General features: G+C 35.6%; 2 protein-coding genes across 2 annotated transcripts; one reads left to right on the top strand and one right to left on the bottom strand.

Annotated features, from left to right (window-relative positions):
• Positions 1-2690: 2690 nt before the first annotated feature.
• Positions 2691-4563, bottom strand: LOC131657873 (uncharacterized). The gene is made up of 4 exons (XM_058927224.1): positions 4366-4563; positions 3945-4262; positions 2821-3894; positions 2691-2723 (listed from the first exon to the last, which is right to left on the bottom strand). Exons 1-4 carry the CDS (start codon positions 4561-4563, stop codon positions 2691-2693), a joined length of 1623 nt encoding a protein of 540 aa, XP_058783207.1.
• A 2369-nt stretch (positions 4564-6932) lies between these two features.
• On the top strand, positions 6933-9081 carry LOC131660986 (14-3-3-like protein). Its single transcript, XM_058930369.1, has 4 exons — positions 6933-7538; positions 7890-8012; positions 8575-8691; positions 8789-9081. Exons 1-4 carry the CDS (start codon positions 7053-7055, stop codon positions 8843-8845), a joined length of 783 nt encoding a protein of 260 aa, XP_058786352.1. The 5' UTR covers positions 6933-7052; the 3' UTR covers positions 8846-9081.
• Positions 9082-14869: the final 5788 nt, after the last annotated feature.

Here is a 14869-nt window from a genome sequence, read left to right as displayed (position 1 = left end):
CATCCTACATGTCTGTTACCAATGCCATTTTTTTTTAACCAATTGCCACGTTGGCACATCATCATCTTTTTCCCTCCTTCTTCCTCACGGACCATAAAATACCCAAATCAAAAACTGTGAACACTAGGGTTTGGCAAATCGTGTCCATCATCAACGGCTGCGCAGTGTTGTTCTTCATCATCTTCTTCGTCGTCATCATCAGTAATAGGCATGGAACAAAGCTACAGCAACGGAAGCAACAACTCGCATGAGATTACGAGTGTTCCCCAGTGTGGTTGTCGTTTTCCAATGAAGATGTGGGTAGCAAATACAATGCAAAATAGAAATCGGAAGTTTTGGAAGTGTCGTTTGGCTGGGGTAATATGTCGTATGATTTATATATTTGGCTGGGTTAATTTGACTCAACATATATATATATATATATATATATATATATATATATATATATATATATATATATATATATATATGTGTGTGTGTGTGTTTTATGCCAATTTTTTGTTGATGTTTGTAGGGTCTTAATTCTTGTGACTTGTTTTTATGGGACGATTAATTTGCCACAGCCATGGGTGAAAGTTCAAAGAGTGAAAATCGTGAATGCAAGAAATGTAATGTTGCATTGGTGAAGTTGGAAATAACAGTGAAAAGGCTTGAAAAAACAAAGTTGAAAGTTACCATAATGCAGAAGAAGATGTTTCAGATGAAAATGGGCTTCATGTTTTGCTTGATCATGTTTGCAGTGATTTTGAAGTTCAAGATTTAGGCATTAGAGTTCTATAATAATAAGATTGTTGTAGTATGCTTGTGTTAAGTTGTTATAGTATGTTTGGTTTAAGTTGTTGTAGTCTTGTGATGGGAAAATTATGTAAACCTCAAATAAATTAATGGAAAATTTTGTTTACAATTTATGGCTTTAGATGTATTAAACTACCTCATTGTTTTGTTTATAAGGTGTAATGAATCAATTGTGCACCAGAAAATAAATTGTAAACAGGTAATGAGCACAAAATGTTGTCCATATTAATCAAGACATTAAGTCTTATACTGTCAGAACAATAACTTACACAAAACACCATTAACTTGTTCAAACATAACATTAACTTACACCACTCAAAGATCAGTCAAAGATCACTTGTTCAAAACACCATAAACTTACACAAAACATAACATTGTCATAAAGTTTACATAAAACATGAGACAAAACATAAAGAGATAGGATTCTATTTCTTTGCTTTCTTGTTTGATTTCTTTGATCCACTACCCTCCTCTTCATTTGTCAATGACATTGGTTGGTCACTATTGGAACCTGGCCCTGTAAATGGTTTTGGTTTTTTAAACCAATTTATCTTGATTCTTTCACTTGACCTCTTTCTCATTGGCTTGAGCTCTTTCACTACTTTCTTTTTCTTGGTGGCCTCTTTGTAATTCTGTGCAGTGGTGATGTCTGGTAGGCTTGTTATGATATCATCAGAAATTCCATCAAAATAGTCAGTCTGAGCTGGATCAGTTGGGATAAATTCACTTGCTTGTGTTGCATCAGTAGGGTTAACTTGACTTGCTTGTGTTGCATCAGTAGGGATAACTACACTTGCCTGTGTTTCTACAGCATCTTCATCATGGTTTGCAGCATTTTGAGTAAAACCCTCTCCATCTGCATGCTGAGTTGTTTGTGTTGATGCAGTTGTCTTCACTTTTTCTATCAAACATCAGAAATATCAGTTAGAATTATCATTCTCAATAGTCACACATTAACAACACCTTAGGTTTGTACATCATACCTTTCTCTTGAGAGCATTTTCATCTTGAACTGAGCTTTTACAAGTCTGTGCATTATGCCCAAACTTATCACATGTTGTACATTTATAGGAGACTCCTGGCAACCTTCTTCTTGCCCCATCTTCACCAGTCTCTCAGATCCTTAGCTTTCTAGGCCTCCCTAGACCCTTTTTAAATATTGGTGGCAACAATTCATCTGATTCTACTTCAGGCCACATATCCTGGCCATTAATGGGACTAATAGCAAAACTATAACAAGACTTATACTTATCTCTAGAGTAACACTCATCCACAAAATCCTCAAGGTTTTGTTGTCTAAAACCTAATGCTGCTACAGCATGCCTACAGGGAATGCCCACCAGCTCCCAAAAGTTACAACTGCAAGACCTTTTTGAGATATCCACTATAAACTCTTGGGTATTGAAAGAATGTGTGACCTGAAACTACTTATTCATTGCCCAAGTAGGCATCTAATGAGCACTCAATGCAACCTCTTTGTCTAATCTTTTCCTAGGTATGGGCATGACCTTATGTGGCCATTTTTCTAGCTTCAAAGCAGATGTTGAGCACCTATTCATTAAATACTTTCTGATCCATTCACACATGGTCAGAATTGGCTTGTCCCTAGCATCTAGTATTGTTGCATTGAAAGACTCAGAAATGTTGTTCATTAGAACATCACATTTTGGGAAAAAATTAAAAGCATGCTTACACCAGCTTTTTAGTTGAACTCCCATAAGCCAACTCCATGCCTTTGGATCAAGTTCTTTTAGCTCGTTCATCTTGGTCATACATCCTTGGTAGTATGTTGCTTTTTCTGCCCCCATCATCAAGTCCCTTATCAATGCTCCTCCTCCAAATTTCTTTTTGAAGTTAGCATATAGATGTCTCAAACACAGTCTGTGTTCCACCCTTTAACCCATGTCTTCAAAAACTGAAACCAGTCTCTGCAATCACAAAGTCAAAGACATATAATTTGTCACAAACAACAAATACCACAAAGAAGAGAAAATTTTCACAAAGACACATAACTATAGAACTAACCTTTTGTTGGTCAGATATAAACACATATCTGTTGTCCTGCCCAATGTCACCCATAAGCAAATCAATAAACCATTTCCAAGTTTCCTTGTTCTCTATTTCAACAACTCCAAATGCTAGAGGGAAATACTGGTCATTAGGGTCCCTACCCACAACAATTAGCAACTGACCACCATATTTTGTTTTCAAGTGACACCCATCTACCCCAATGAAGGGTCTGCAGCCATTAGTGAACCCCTTTTTGCAACCATCAAAACAAAAGTAAAAGGACCCAAATCTTGGTTGTATGGATGGATTAGGTCTGTTGACAGTGATACTCACAGTATTTCCAAGGTTAACTCTATGTAGCTTAGATGCATACCTCCTCAAATCAGCATATTGCCTATCTGCATCTCCCTCAAGTATCCTCTTAGCTATGAGCTTTGCCTTCCATGCCCTTGCAACAGTGATGCCCACAGAAAAATTATGCCTCAAGTCTTGAATAATGTCAGTAATCCTAACACTTTGTGATGTTTGCATCTTTTTTACAACAGCCTTGGCCACCCACCTTGAGCTTGCAGATCTATTGTCTAGAACCCTAGCACATGTGTGCTTATCAACTATTGTTTTTATAGCAAAAGTATGTCTGTGTCCCACCTTTGAACAAAGTATTAAAAACCCACACTTGGCCCTACATTCCACCCTAACCCTGTAGCTCTCGTTTTTCACAAACTTTATTTCCCTACCATTTAATACTGACCACTCACGTATAGCTTCTCTAAACTCATCAAGGGAATTAAACTCCATACCCCACTCAAATTTAAAATTCTTATTGAAATGCTCCTTTTTAAACTTTTCAAACTTGTGACCTTTGTCCTCATCTGATAAATCAGGGTCTGAGCTGTCCAACTCGTCAGTAACATATTCATCTCCATCTTCCATTTCTTTCTTTTCTGAACCCCTCATAACATCTGATAGGGAAGGAGCTTCCTTCCTAGGTACAGAAACATCTACACCTTCAAACCCATCCTCCAACCCAGTGGCACGTTCATCCTCACTATCTCCTAATCCTTCCACTACTTCTTCATCATTATGATCCTGAACATCTATTTCATTAACACATCTAGGACTAACAACTGAAATGAGACCTCTACTACATCATGCTCTACATACATGACACCCTCTACTTCATTGGCATAAGAAAATGCAGCTACATCATAGCAGTCATCATCTTTCTTAATTTGGAAAAAGTTGGGATCAATTTCAACAACCTTTGTCCATACCCTAAATGTGCCTTCACTGTAACCCCACTCATTCAACAACTTGTTAACGCAAATCATGGTAAAGTTGTCAATGAGAATGTCAGTTACATGTGTCGTTACCCCTCCCCTGTATATCATATTCCCGTCACCCATTCTCACAAATTCCCCTCCATGATTGAAAACAACACTGATTAAATGCATATTCTGAAAATTTTTAAGGAAATGAAAAATTTGTTAAACCCTAAAATAATGACAAAACCTAAAATTTGTTAAACCCTAAAATAATGACAAACCCTAAAATTCGTACCTTTCCATCTTCAATAACTTCTTCTTCTACAGGTTCGTCCCTGTTCACAACATTGGTTTTCTTGGTTGAATGGCTTGACTGAGTCGTCTTCTCACTCTGGCTTGACTGTGTCGTCTTGCTTGACCGCGCCGTCTTCTTTGACTGACTCGTTTTCGTCTTGCTCGTCTTGCTCGTCTTCGTCTTCTTCGATTTTGCCATTGCCCTAACTTTCGTTTTCGCCTTTGCTTTTTTCAGAATGATTTGACCTAATTTTTTCAGGGGGGTAAAATGAAAATTGTAAAACAATAACATATATACTATGGCTTACGTGGCATTGGTAACAGACACGTAGGATGGAAACCTGGTATTCTAGGTAAAAACATGGTAAAAGGTTTAAATGGTTGGAAATTCAATTTGGTAAGGTCTGCGCAACAATTTTTTTTAAAGGGGGCAAAACCAAATCTCGCTTATTTGGCAGGGGGGTAAAAGGTATTTAACCCTTTGCCCTTTATATGCATGCCTTGATGTTGTAGAGATACACCACTTGGTCACTCTGACCTCACATGTCACGACCCTGCACATCAGCGTACATATTCACTTCTCAAATATTAATGGATCATAGCTTAACTCATTAACTCTGGATATATTTCCACCTCTCTATTCACACTATTAGCAGTATCTTAGGAATACACTGAATAATACAAATCACATATTATTTCTCTCTTCTCATGCTTGAGAACCCAAATGTAATTAACTACAAATCTAAGTAATTACATATTTTCATGTGGGTGCGATACTCTTTCTTTATGACTTGCTGCAATCAAATATACATGTTTACTTGCATGTGACATAACATTAATTCTAGCAACAAGTTTTTGACGCCGTTGTCGGGGAATATATTTAGTTACATTTCTAATTTTGTGTTTATTTATTTGTGTTTTAAAGGATTTGAGCTTTTAATGTTTGTTGTCATCTGGTGTCACGACAAGCTTTTAGCTATTATATGCACAAGTCGTTGCGTCCAATTACAATGGATGTCCTGAACCTGAAAGAACTCTCAGAGCGCTAAGAAGACAACAATGTGCTGCACATCCACCTGAGAACCCAATTATTGCTAATTAGGAAAACTTTGATTTCCCAGAATTACCTGACGAAGAAGAGCAATACGAGGAAATCCTTGTCATGGCTGATAACGACATTATTGGCATCGCCAATGATAGGGCATGTAACATCAGAGACTATGCAGTCTTTGATCCAAACGCCATGAGTACCGATATCATCTTACTAGAAATCACTACAATCCAGTTTGAATTCAAACCTATGATGTTTCAGATGCTGCAAACAACTAGATAGTACTCAAGGTCTCCTAATGAAGATCCTCATTCGCACTTACGACATTGCAATCAATTCTTCTTTCAACACAACGTGCATTGGTGAAAAATCTCTCTAGAAGTTTATCTTATTACTCTGTCCATGTCTAAATGGTACCGTTTGGCAAACATTGCATCCAATCCTTTACTCGGTCTATCATTGGGAAATCAAATAACCGTAATTTTCCCAAATAACGTAATTTTCCGTGACCTTTATTCACATAATTCGGCTTGCAAATCAAACAAGTCCCGTAGAATTTAGATAGATGCTCCCAAAGATGTCTGATAGCTTGCCCATCAAACGGTTGTCTCTTAAACCTAAAAGCACAAAATTTTTAATATCATAAGTAACAAAATTAACTGATTGAAAATCTAACAATATATTTCCAACATTAGTTCTCCTGTAATAATATTCCATCGTTTATCTAGATGAATTAGATATTCTTCTCTTTATTCTTCTAATTTTTCTTTAAATAAATGTGCTTGTCTTCTCGCTTTCGAAATTGCTAGTGTCTTAACTAAAACTATGACAATATGTTTATCAAACCCATCCGTGTCTCATACCATTGGCATAACTTGTTTATAACTCTCCTAATAATGAATTCTGGTCTTGGAAGACAAGAAGTAAAAGTGGTTTTCATAGTTTGAAATGCTGTTACCAATTCTAGTAACACGTCTGTCAGACTTTTTTTCTCAGTATCTACTAGTGCTAGTGCCACTGCCAGTGCCTATGACCTACCCTGCCAGCCATTAACTCCTCTTAATTAACAAGGACCAACTAAAGTAGTGAAAAGCACTTTCAAGGGCCCAAACAACGGCACGTCGAATCCAATCCCACAAACGGGCCCATTTAGGACCATCTTAGCCCATTCACTTTCCTTCCAAATTCATCATCATTTTGAATTGCTAACCTTTTTTCAATAAAAAAGAAAAGAAATTCATAACCTTATTAGTTTCAAATTCAAAGAACCCTATTCCCTTTAATATATAAAAAGAATTTAGGTTCACAAATGACAGCGAGACACAAAAGAGTATCAAAACTCCGCGTTAGACAGCTGTCACTTTTTACTATTTTAGTCACAAATTGCGAATAATTTCTAATTTCCTTATATAAAAAAATAAAAACTACAGATCCAACGGTTGATATCGAATCTCCAAAACGACCCCACCCAACGCAATTATCGGATACATTTGCCTCAAAAACCAACCTTTCCCTTTCGTGGTTTCCGTCTTCCTCTTCGCCCTCCTTTTCTATTTCTCTCTCACAATCTCAATCGCTTTCTCTCTCTAAACTCTAAAAAAAAACTAGATCTCACTTTCTCTCTCTAGGTTTCATCAATGGCGGCCGCTCCTACTCCTCGGGAAGAGAACGTCTACATGGCGAAGCTAGCCGAACAAGCCGAGCGCTACGAAGAAATGGTGGAGTTCATGGAAAAGGTTTCCGCCAGCGCCGATGGTGAGGAACTCACGGTGGAGGAGAGGAATCTTCTCTCTGTGGCGTACAAGAACGTGATCGGAGCAAGACGTGCATCGTGGCGGATCATTTCGTCGATCGAGCAGAAGGAAGAGAGCCGCGGCAACGAGGACCACGTTGCTGTTATCCGTGATTACCGATCTAAGATCGAGTCGGAGCTCTCTAACATCTGTGACGGTATCCTCAAGCTTCTCGATTCTCGTCTCATTCCTTCCGCTACCTCTGGCGATTCGAAGGTTTTCTACCTTAAGATGAAGGGAGATTATCACAGGTACCTTGCTGAGTTTAAGACCGGAGCCGAGCGTAAGGAGGCCGCAGAGAGCACTCTTGCCGCGTACAAATCTGCTCAGGTTAACCGTTTTTTCCTTTTCCTTTTATCGTGTTCTTCGATTTTGCGATCCAGATCTGTTCTATATTCTCCAGATTTGCAACTCTCACTTATTATTTTTCATATCGTGCGCTGATACTTGATCATATTAATTAATTGATTTAGGATTCTCATTTTTTTTGCTGGATAATTTATGATTCTCTGCTTTATGCCGTTTATTGAATGATTATTCATGTAGCACTAAGCATGTTGTCGTCTTGTTTTTTCCAATGTTTTGTGTAAATATGAATTCTATCTGCTGTGTATGAAATATTATATATGTGAATTTGTAATTGGAAGATTTGGTTGTTCTGATGAATGGATTGTTCCGCAGGACATTGCAAATGCAGAACTGCCACCAACTCATCCAATTAGGCTCGGCCTTGCTCTGAACTTCTCAGTTTTTTACTATGAAATTCTTAACTCTCCTGATCGTGCCTGCAATCTTGCAAAACAGGTTAGAATTACAGAGGCTGATTGTTATGTGCTACTACTGTATTGTTTTGTACTATTTACTCTAACTTTATTTGATTATATCTTTGGATATTTGGGTAGAGAATATGAAGTTTGGGCTCTTTGTGGTGGGAATCTTTTACTCTTGTTGTCAATTATTGTTTCAATTATTTGGAATAACTTAGTGTCCACTTCCTACAGTATTACGTTTCGTTTATGTTAAAGCAACAATGATGTTGCGTTTTGGATTCTACTAACCACACATGGACCTAACTTTTTGAACCCTTTATATTGCTATTATACCTACACCTAAAATGAGTTGTCAATAACTTATTGGTTGTTAGTTTATAATTTAATGTTATATAAGTTTAATATAATAGTAGTTCACAACTAATCAATGTTTGACACCTTGTTCTAGCCTCTAAGAACTGGTGGTACCAATAAACATTATAAAGTGTTCATTAGTAGTTTAGTACAAGTAGCTAGAGCACCAGTTCAGTATGAGTTCTTCTGATCTAGGCGCATATTACATACTCATGACAAATCCTTTCTCTTGTAATTGCTAGGCCTTTGATGAAGCTATTGCTGAATTGGATACCCTTGGAGAGGAATCATACAAGGATAGCACTTTGATCATGCAACTTCTCCGTGATAATCTCACCCTATGGACCTCTGACATGCAGGTATTTATTTGGGTTTGCCATAACTCCTGCACAACATGTATTTATATATTTTCTTTTTGTTTAATTGATGTATTGATCTTTGTTTATCTGGTTCCAGGATGATGGTGCCGATGAAATTAAAGAAGCAGCCCCGAAAGCAGATGAACAACAGTAAACAAATTCAACTGCCAATTAGAATCAAACATCTCCTGTTTAAGTTAATGAATGAAGGAAGAAGGTGCTTGTTGCCAATCTCTTTGGGTTTTGAGATTTTAGGCATTCATGTCTGTTAAGTACTGGAGTCCTGGGCTGTTTTAGTTTGTCCTTCCATTTTTAAGTGTTTTACAAATTATTGCCTATTTTATTGAGGACACTGAAGTTTTATTATATGGAATTGGAAATTTAAGATTCCCTTCTTTCTAGTAAGGATTTTACATTTTAGCTTTTTTATGTGTATCGGTCGTGAACTCATGTTGGTGCATCAATATCACTAGGGATGCCCACTAAAAAAATTCGTGACATCACATCACGAGTGACCTTTTTTATTTTATATTTAATTATTTGAGAACAATTAACGTTATTGTTCAAAGAATTTTTATTCGTTGACTCTTCAACTCTGTTTTCAAAGAAAATTTTCACCTATAACATTTGTCTTCGAAGAAAATTTAAAACTAAAGCATGTTAGGATCAGCTTTTCAATCACCAGTCTTGCTTGAATTCCTATGCAACTTTTGACATGATTTTACTAAATAACTTTTTTATATTTTATTATTTAATTTAACTTGTATTTTTAAGACAGGTTAGTCTTTGTGTTTCGGGGCATTCTTTAAAGGCTTAAAAAGGTAAATAATTTTTGAAGTATTCCATGTATTAGAGATTGGAATAGATGATTTTTTTTTTAAAATAGTTGAATTTTTTAAACAATATATTTTTTATTTGAAATTCTTAAAGAATGTTCTGAAGCACTTGTTAATGTGATATTTTCATCATTGAAAAACTTAATTTCTTATTTCTTAATCATTGTTGGAACAACACAAATGCTAATTTTTGCTCTAATAAGACAACCGTGTTTAAATGTCAATTTTTTCTTTATGTAAAACATTTTATCAAGGAGTCTTTTAGCTTAGGCCTTGCCAATATTTGGTGCAATCAGACTAGACTTTAGATTATTGAGATTGAGTCAAGACGACTTTAAATTGTCGAGATTGAGTTGGGATTGTTTCAAATTACTAAAAAAAAAAATGCCTAAAGGCACATTCTTAAAAGAAGTCCTTGATGTTTTGCAACTCATTTCGCAATTCATGGTGGATGGTTAAAACCACGGAGTCAAGATTTTAAGCCAAAATATCTTGAATTCAACCTTGTTTTCAGTTAGGCCAGTAAAACATGTGTATCAAAGGAAGGGTATAGATGGAAGAGGCAAAGGAGTATATGGAGAGCTAATAGTGGGGTAGGAGGAAAGAGTGAAGTTGTAACTATTTGTACATGTCGCCTACTAGGAATGGAGAATGTGAATGAAATGATAATTGGCTAGAATGAGAAAAATTGGTTAAAGAAAAGGAGGGACACGTGAAGAGTGTTAACTAGTTTTGGAGTGGAACAGGGTGTTGAGGAGTGAGAGCTTTTCTCACCTCAATAGGAAAATCCTCACACTGGGGGCTCAATAGGAAAATCCACAACTGTATTTTCCTATTGTTGAGATTTGCCTCAATTCATTCATTAATATAATATCTATGCTCCCTGGTTTACATAACATGAGCTATTGTTCTATTATTTCTACATGGGTCTAGATCAGAGGCATTTTAGTGAAGGTTAGAACAAAGCAAGTGGGAAGGATCTGAACTCTATATTTATCCTAATAAGACCACTCTCATCAAAATTTAGGTAATTTTTGAATTTCGAGAACCAAATTTTATTAGGGAGGAGGTTGGAGATTGTAACATCCCATACATTCATGTGTCTTCATTAGTCTTGAAAATTAATTAGGGAGTTAGGTGAATAGAAACACCAAGGACGATTTGAGAATAATACCAAAGAAGAAAGTGTAAAATAGTTTCTTCATGTCACTCTATCTCTTCTCCCTCAAAGAGGATGAGCATAGTAGAAAAAAAACCTAGATTTGTTCTTGCCTCTTGGAGAAAAGAGGAATAACATACAAATTAGAGAAGTAGAAGTAGAAGTTGAAGTGAAAGAATCAAAGTGATCACCATCATCAACCTAACAAATTCTCTTCTTGAATATAGAAACAAGAAGCTGATGTGAGATTTTTACTCTAGGCTTTAAGGTCTATTTGTTTGAGTCATAAAAAAATGATTTTTTTTTTTGTATTTTTTAAAATAAATTTTATAAAATCGTTTTTTTTTAAATATTACAATTATTTTATATTCGTTTTTTCTAAATGAAATATTACTTTTAACATCCTATAACATAAATAAATATTATTGGAGACCAAAACATAGTCGCAATTTTTTTTAAAAGTGATATTTCAAAAATAATTTTTACAAAAATTAATTTGAAATATCTTCAAAATGAAGTGATTTTTTAAAATTTTGATATTAAAAAAAATTTCAATAAAAGGATAAAATACCTAAAATAACATTTTAAGAATAACTATTCAAACCAAATTTTCATTTGAAGTTTTTATGAAAAAATTCTTGTTATAAATTTTTTTACACAAAATTATATAACACTATAAAAATTATTTTTAAAAAAGTAAAAAAAACTGGCCCTTAATTCTTGAATAGAATAGATTTGGGATTTTTGCATGTTCAAGTATTAGGATAGCTTTGCATGTGAGTTTTGACTTTAGAATATGATAGGGAATGATGTTTCTGAGTGTATATATCAAGAAATGTGTCTAAGATACTTGAACAAGATAGAATTTGGGGGATTGAAAGTTTTAGTTTGATGAACATGCATGTGGGAAGAACGAGAATTATCAGCATTTTTACAGCTGTAACTTGAAATTACGACAAACTGGTAATATAGATTGTCCTATGTTGGGGAAGAAAGCGAAATGCAGGATTTTAAGAGCACGAGAACTTTAATGACCGCAATCAGAATTACAGCTAACTTATAATATTGACCCATTCCCCCCATATTTTTTTACTACCTTATGTTTAACAACATTTCAAAAAGAAAAAAAAAATTAAAAATGTAAGTTAATTGAGTTGATAGTTAAACAGTGATGTCAAACACAAGGTTGTGGATTTGAACCCCAATGCCTTTCTTTTTATTTGTTATTTTATTAAGAAGTCAACAAAAATGTCAAAGGTTGATTTTTTGAAGTATATTACTAGTAATATATTTTGTTTTTTTAAATAGGTATTTTTTATTTGTAATTACAAAATAATCAAATAATCACAAAAAAATAAAATAGTCTTTTTCGATTTGTCATACTTGTTTCTATTTTTCACAATTTATCATTCTTGTTTTTGATTGATCATGATTTTGCCATACTTGTTTAAATGGTTGCAATGAGTCATATTTTCTTTTAATTGATCGCAACTTGTCATTCTTGTTTTTTATTGGTCGTGTTTTGTCACAATTTTTTTCTTAGTTGAGATAAAAACCACTATAAATAGGAATCCAATTTTCCACAAGTCTTACACTAAATATTGACCGTTAATAGAAATGAGTAAAAAGATCGTTTTTTCCTCCTAAAAAAGTTATTTTTAAATTTTTTATTTAATTTTATATAAAAATTTAATTCATTTTCATTAACGGTTGAACTTTTATTTAAGATTTTTAAATTTACATTTGGTGTCAACAAATCCTGATTTTATATTCGTTTATTTTAATAAATAATTATTATTTTCTTTGTCCTAAAATAATTGTCATAGTTGGTCATTTCACACATTAAGAAAATGTAATAGGAATGTCGATTCTAATACGAGGATTGAATTGGCTACGCTTCTAGGAGTCCAACAGGTTCTAGGCACGGGTAATTATCTTGGTGTTCCTTCTATGATTGGTAGAAGCAGGAAATCAGCTCTTAACTTTACTAAAGACAAAATTTGGAGGAAAATTAATTCTTGGAGTAGCAGAAGTTTATCTCAAGCAGGGAGAGAGACTATGATCAAGTCTGTTTTGCAATCCATTCCATCCTATATTATGAGTCTCTTCCTCCTTCCATCCTCCTTAACTGATGAGATTGAGAAGATGATGAATCGATTCTGGTGGGGTCATAAAAGGGATAGAGCAAAAGGTATTCACTGGCTTTCTTGGGATAGACTATCTATGCCTAAAAGTGAAGGGGGTATGGGGTTCAAGAATATCGGTGCTTTCAACCTCGCGATGTTAAGCAAGCAAGCTTGGAAGCTCATAACTATGCCAGATTCTCTTGTGTCCCGCCTTTACAAAGCCAGGTATTTTCCGAATTGTGACTTTCTCAATTCTAATATTGGCCATAATCCTAGCTATGTGTGGCGTAGCATCTGGAGTTCAAAATTTGTGATTAAAGAAGGATTAAAATGGAGTATAAGGTCAGGAGAGAATATTTCGGTTTGGGATCCGTTCTGGTTGGCCGACAGTTCCTCTCTGACTAATCCTTGGCCTAACAATCTGGTAGTGGATAATCTCAAGGTATCTGATTTGATGTCTCCGATTGGTAAGTATTGGAATCAGGGTGTTATCCTTCCTCTAGTAGGGGCCGAAGCAGCTGAGAAGATTCAGAATACACCCCTCTTTACCGCGGTTCATACTGATAATTTAATTTGGAAACATGAGTCTAACGGTAAATTCTCAGTTCGGAGTGCTTATAGGTACTGTATCACTGATGCTATTGATACCTCTCACCTTAGAATCAGTGAGAGATGGAATCTGTTGTGGAACATTAGGACCCCCCCAAGAGTAAAGAATTTCCTATGGCGTTTGTGCAGAGATTATGTGCCTACTAGAAGAAGACTCCTGGATAAAGGAATTGATTGCCCTTCAAACTGTGTCGCTTGTAGGGTCGGTGAAGAGAACAATTATCATCTCTTTCTTCAGTGTCCTAAAAGTATTGAGTATTGGATACAAGTGGGTCTTTGGTCTATGTTGCAGCAGGTTTATAGCAATGGGGAGACATTTGCATCTGTGATTTTTTCCTTTTTGCAGGTATCTAGTAAAGACCAACAAGCGATTTTCTCAGTTACTTTATGGAGTATCTGGAAAGGAAGGAACAACCTTGTGTGGAATCAGGTGGAAGATCCTCCGAACATTATTTGTCAACGTGCCCTTCAGTTGTTGACAGGATGGAGGGAGGCTCAGCAGCTTAACCCAAATAATAGAAGTATCGACCCCCCGGTCACTATCATCAGATGGGCAAAACCTTCGAGGGGCAGACTCAAGTGTAATATTGACGCATCCTTTTCACATAACAAAGTGGGTATCGGTGCTCGCGTTAGAGATGATGCAGGTCAGTTTATTGTAGCCCGAACTGATTGGTTTTCGCCTTGTACGGATGTTGCTATTGGGGAAGCTCTTGGTCTTTTTAAAACCTTAAAGTGGGTTCATGAGCTGGGTTTTGACAATATGGATTTCGAGTTGGATGCAAAGCGCGTTGTGGATAGTGTGACTAATCTGAAACCAAATGATTCGGACTTTGGTGCTATTACTGGCGAGTGTAATCGTTTGATGGCTCTTTTATTTAGGAACTCTCATGTTAAGTTCGTTAGAAGACAAGCTAATGAAGTGGCTCATGCTCTGGCGCGGGTGGCTCCATCTTTTGCTAGTTTTCATAATTTCTTTGAAATTCCAACATGCATTCAGAATATTGTTATTAATGAAATGAATTAATCTTTTCCCGTCAAAAAAAGAAAATGTAATAAATAATTAAAAAATTGTAATAAATAAAAGAGAGAATATTACTTTTACCAAAGCATACTTGTTTATTTAGGGATGTCAATGGGGCGGGGCGGGGACGGGGGATACATTCCCATCACAATCCCCACCCTCAAATCTATTCCCCATCCCCGCTACGGGGGGATTTTGTCCCCCATTCCCGTCCCCAGGGATCCCCGCGGGTCCCAACGGATCCACGCGGGTCCCCAACGATCCCCAAAGTTTATAAACATAATTTTTTATTTTTTATTTAAAACCAAATTAATAGTAAAAGCTTCAAAAATTAACCACAAGAAAATTTGAAATTATTCCCTAATGATAAATATATTATTTTAACAATATTTAATCTATAATATTGAGTGTCATGATCACCAAA

Source organism: Vicia villosa, linkage group LG3 (genome assembly GCF_029867415.1).
Source record: "Vicia villosa cultivar HV-30 ecotype Madison, WI linkage group LG3, Vvil1.0, whole genome shotgun sequence".
NCBI classification, from domain to species: Eukaryota; Viridiplantae; Streptophyta; class Magnoliopsida; order Fabales; family Fabaceae; genus Vicia; species Vicia villosa.
The sequence above is the reverse complement of the archived record's forward strand: the minus strand, read 5'-3'. Positions and strand labels throughout refer to the sequence as shown.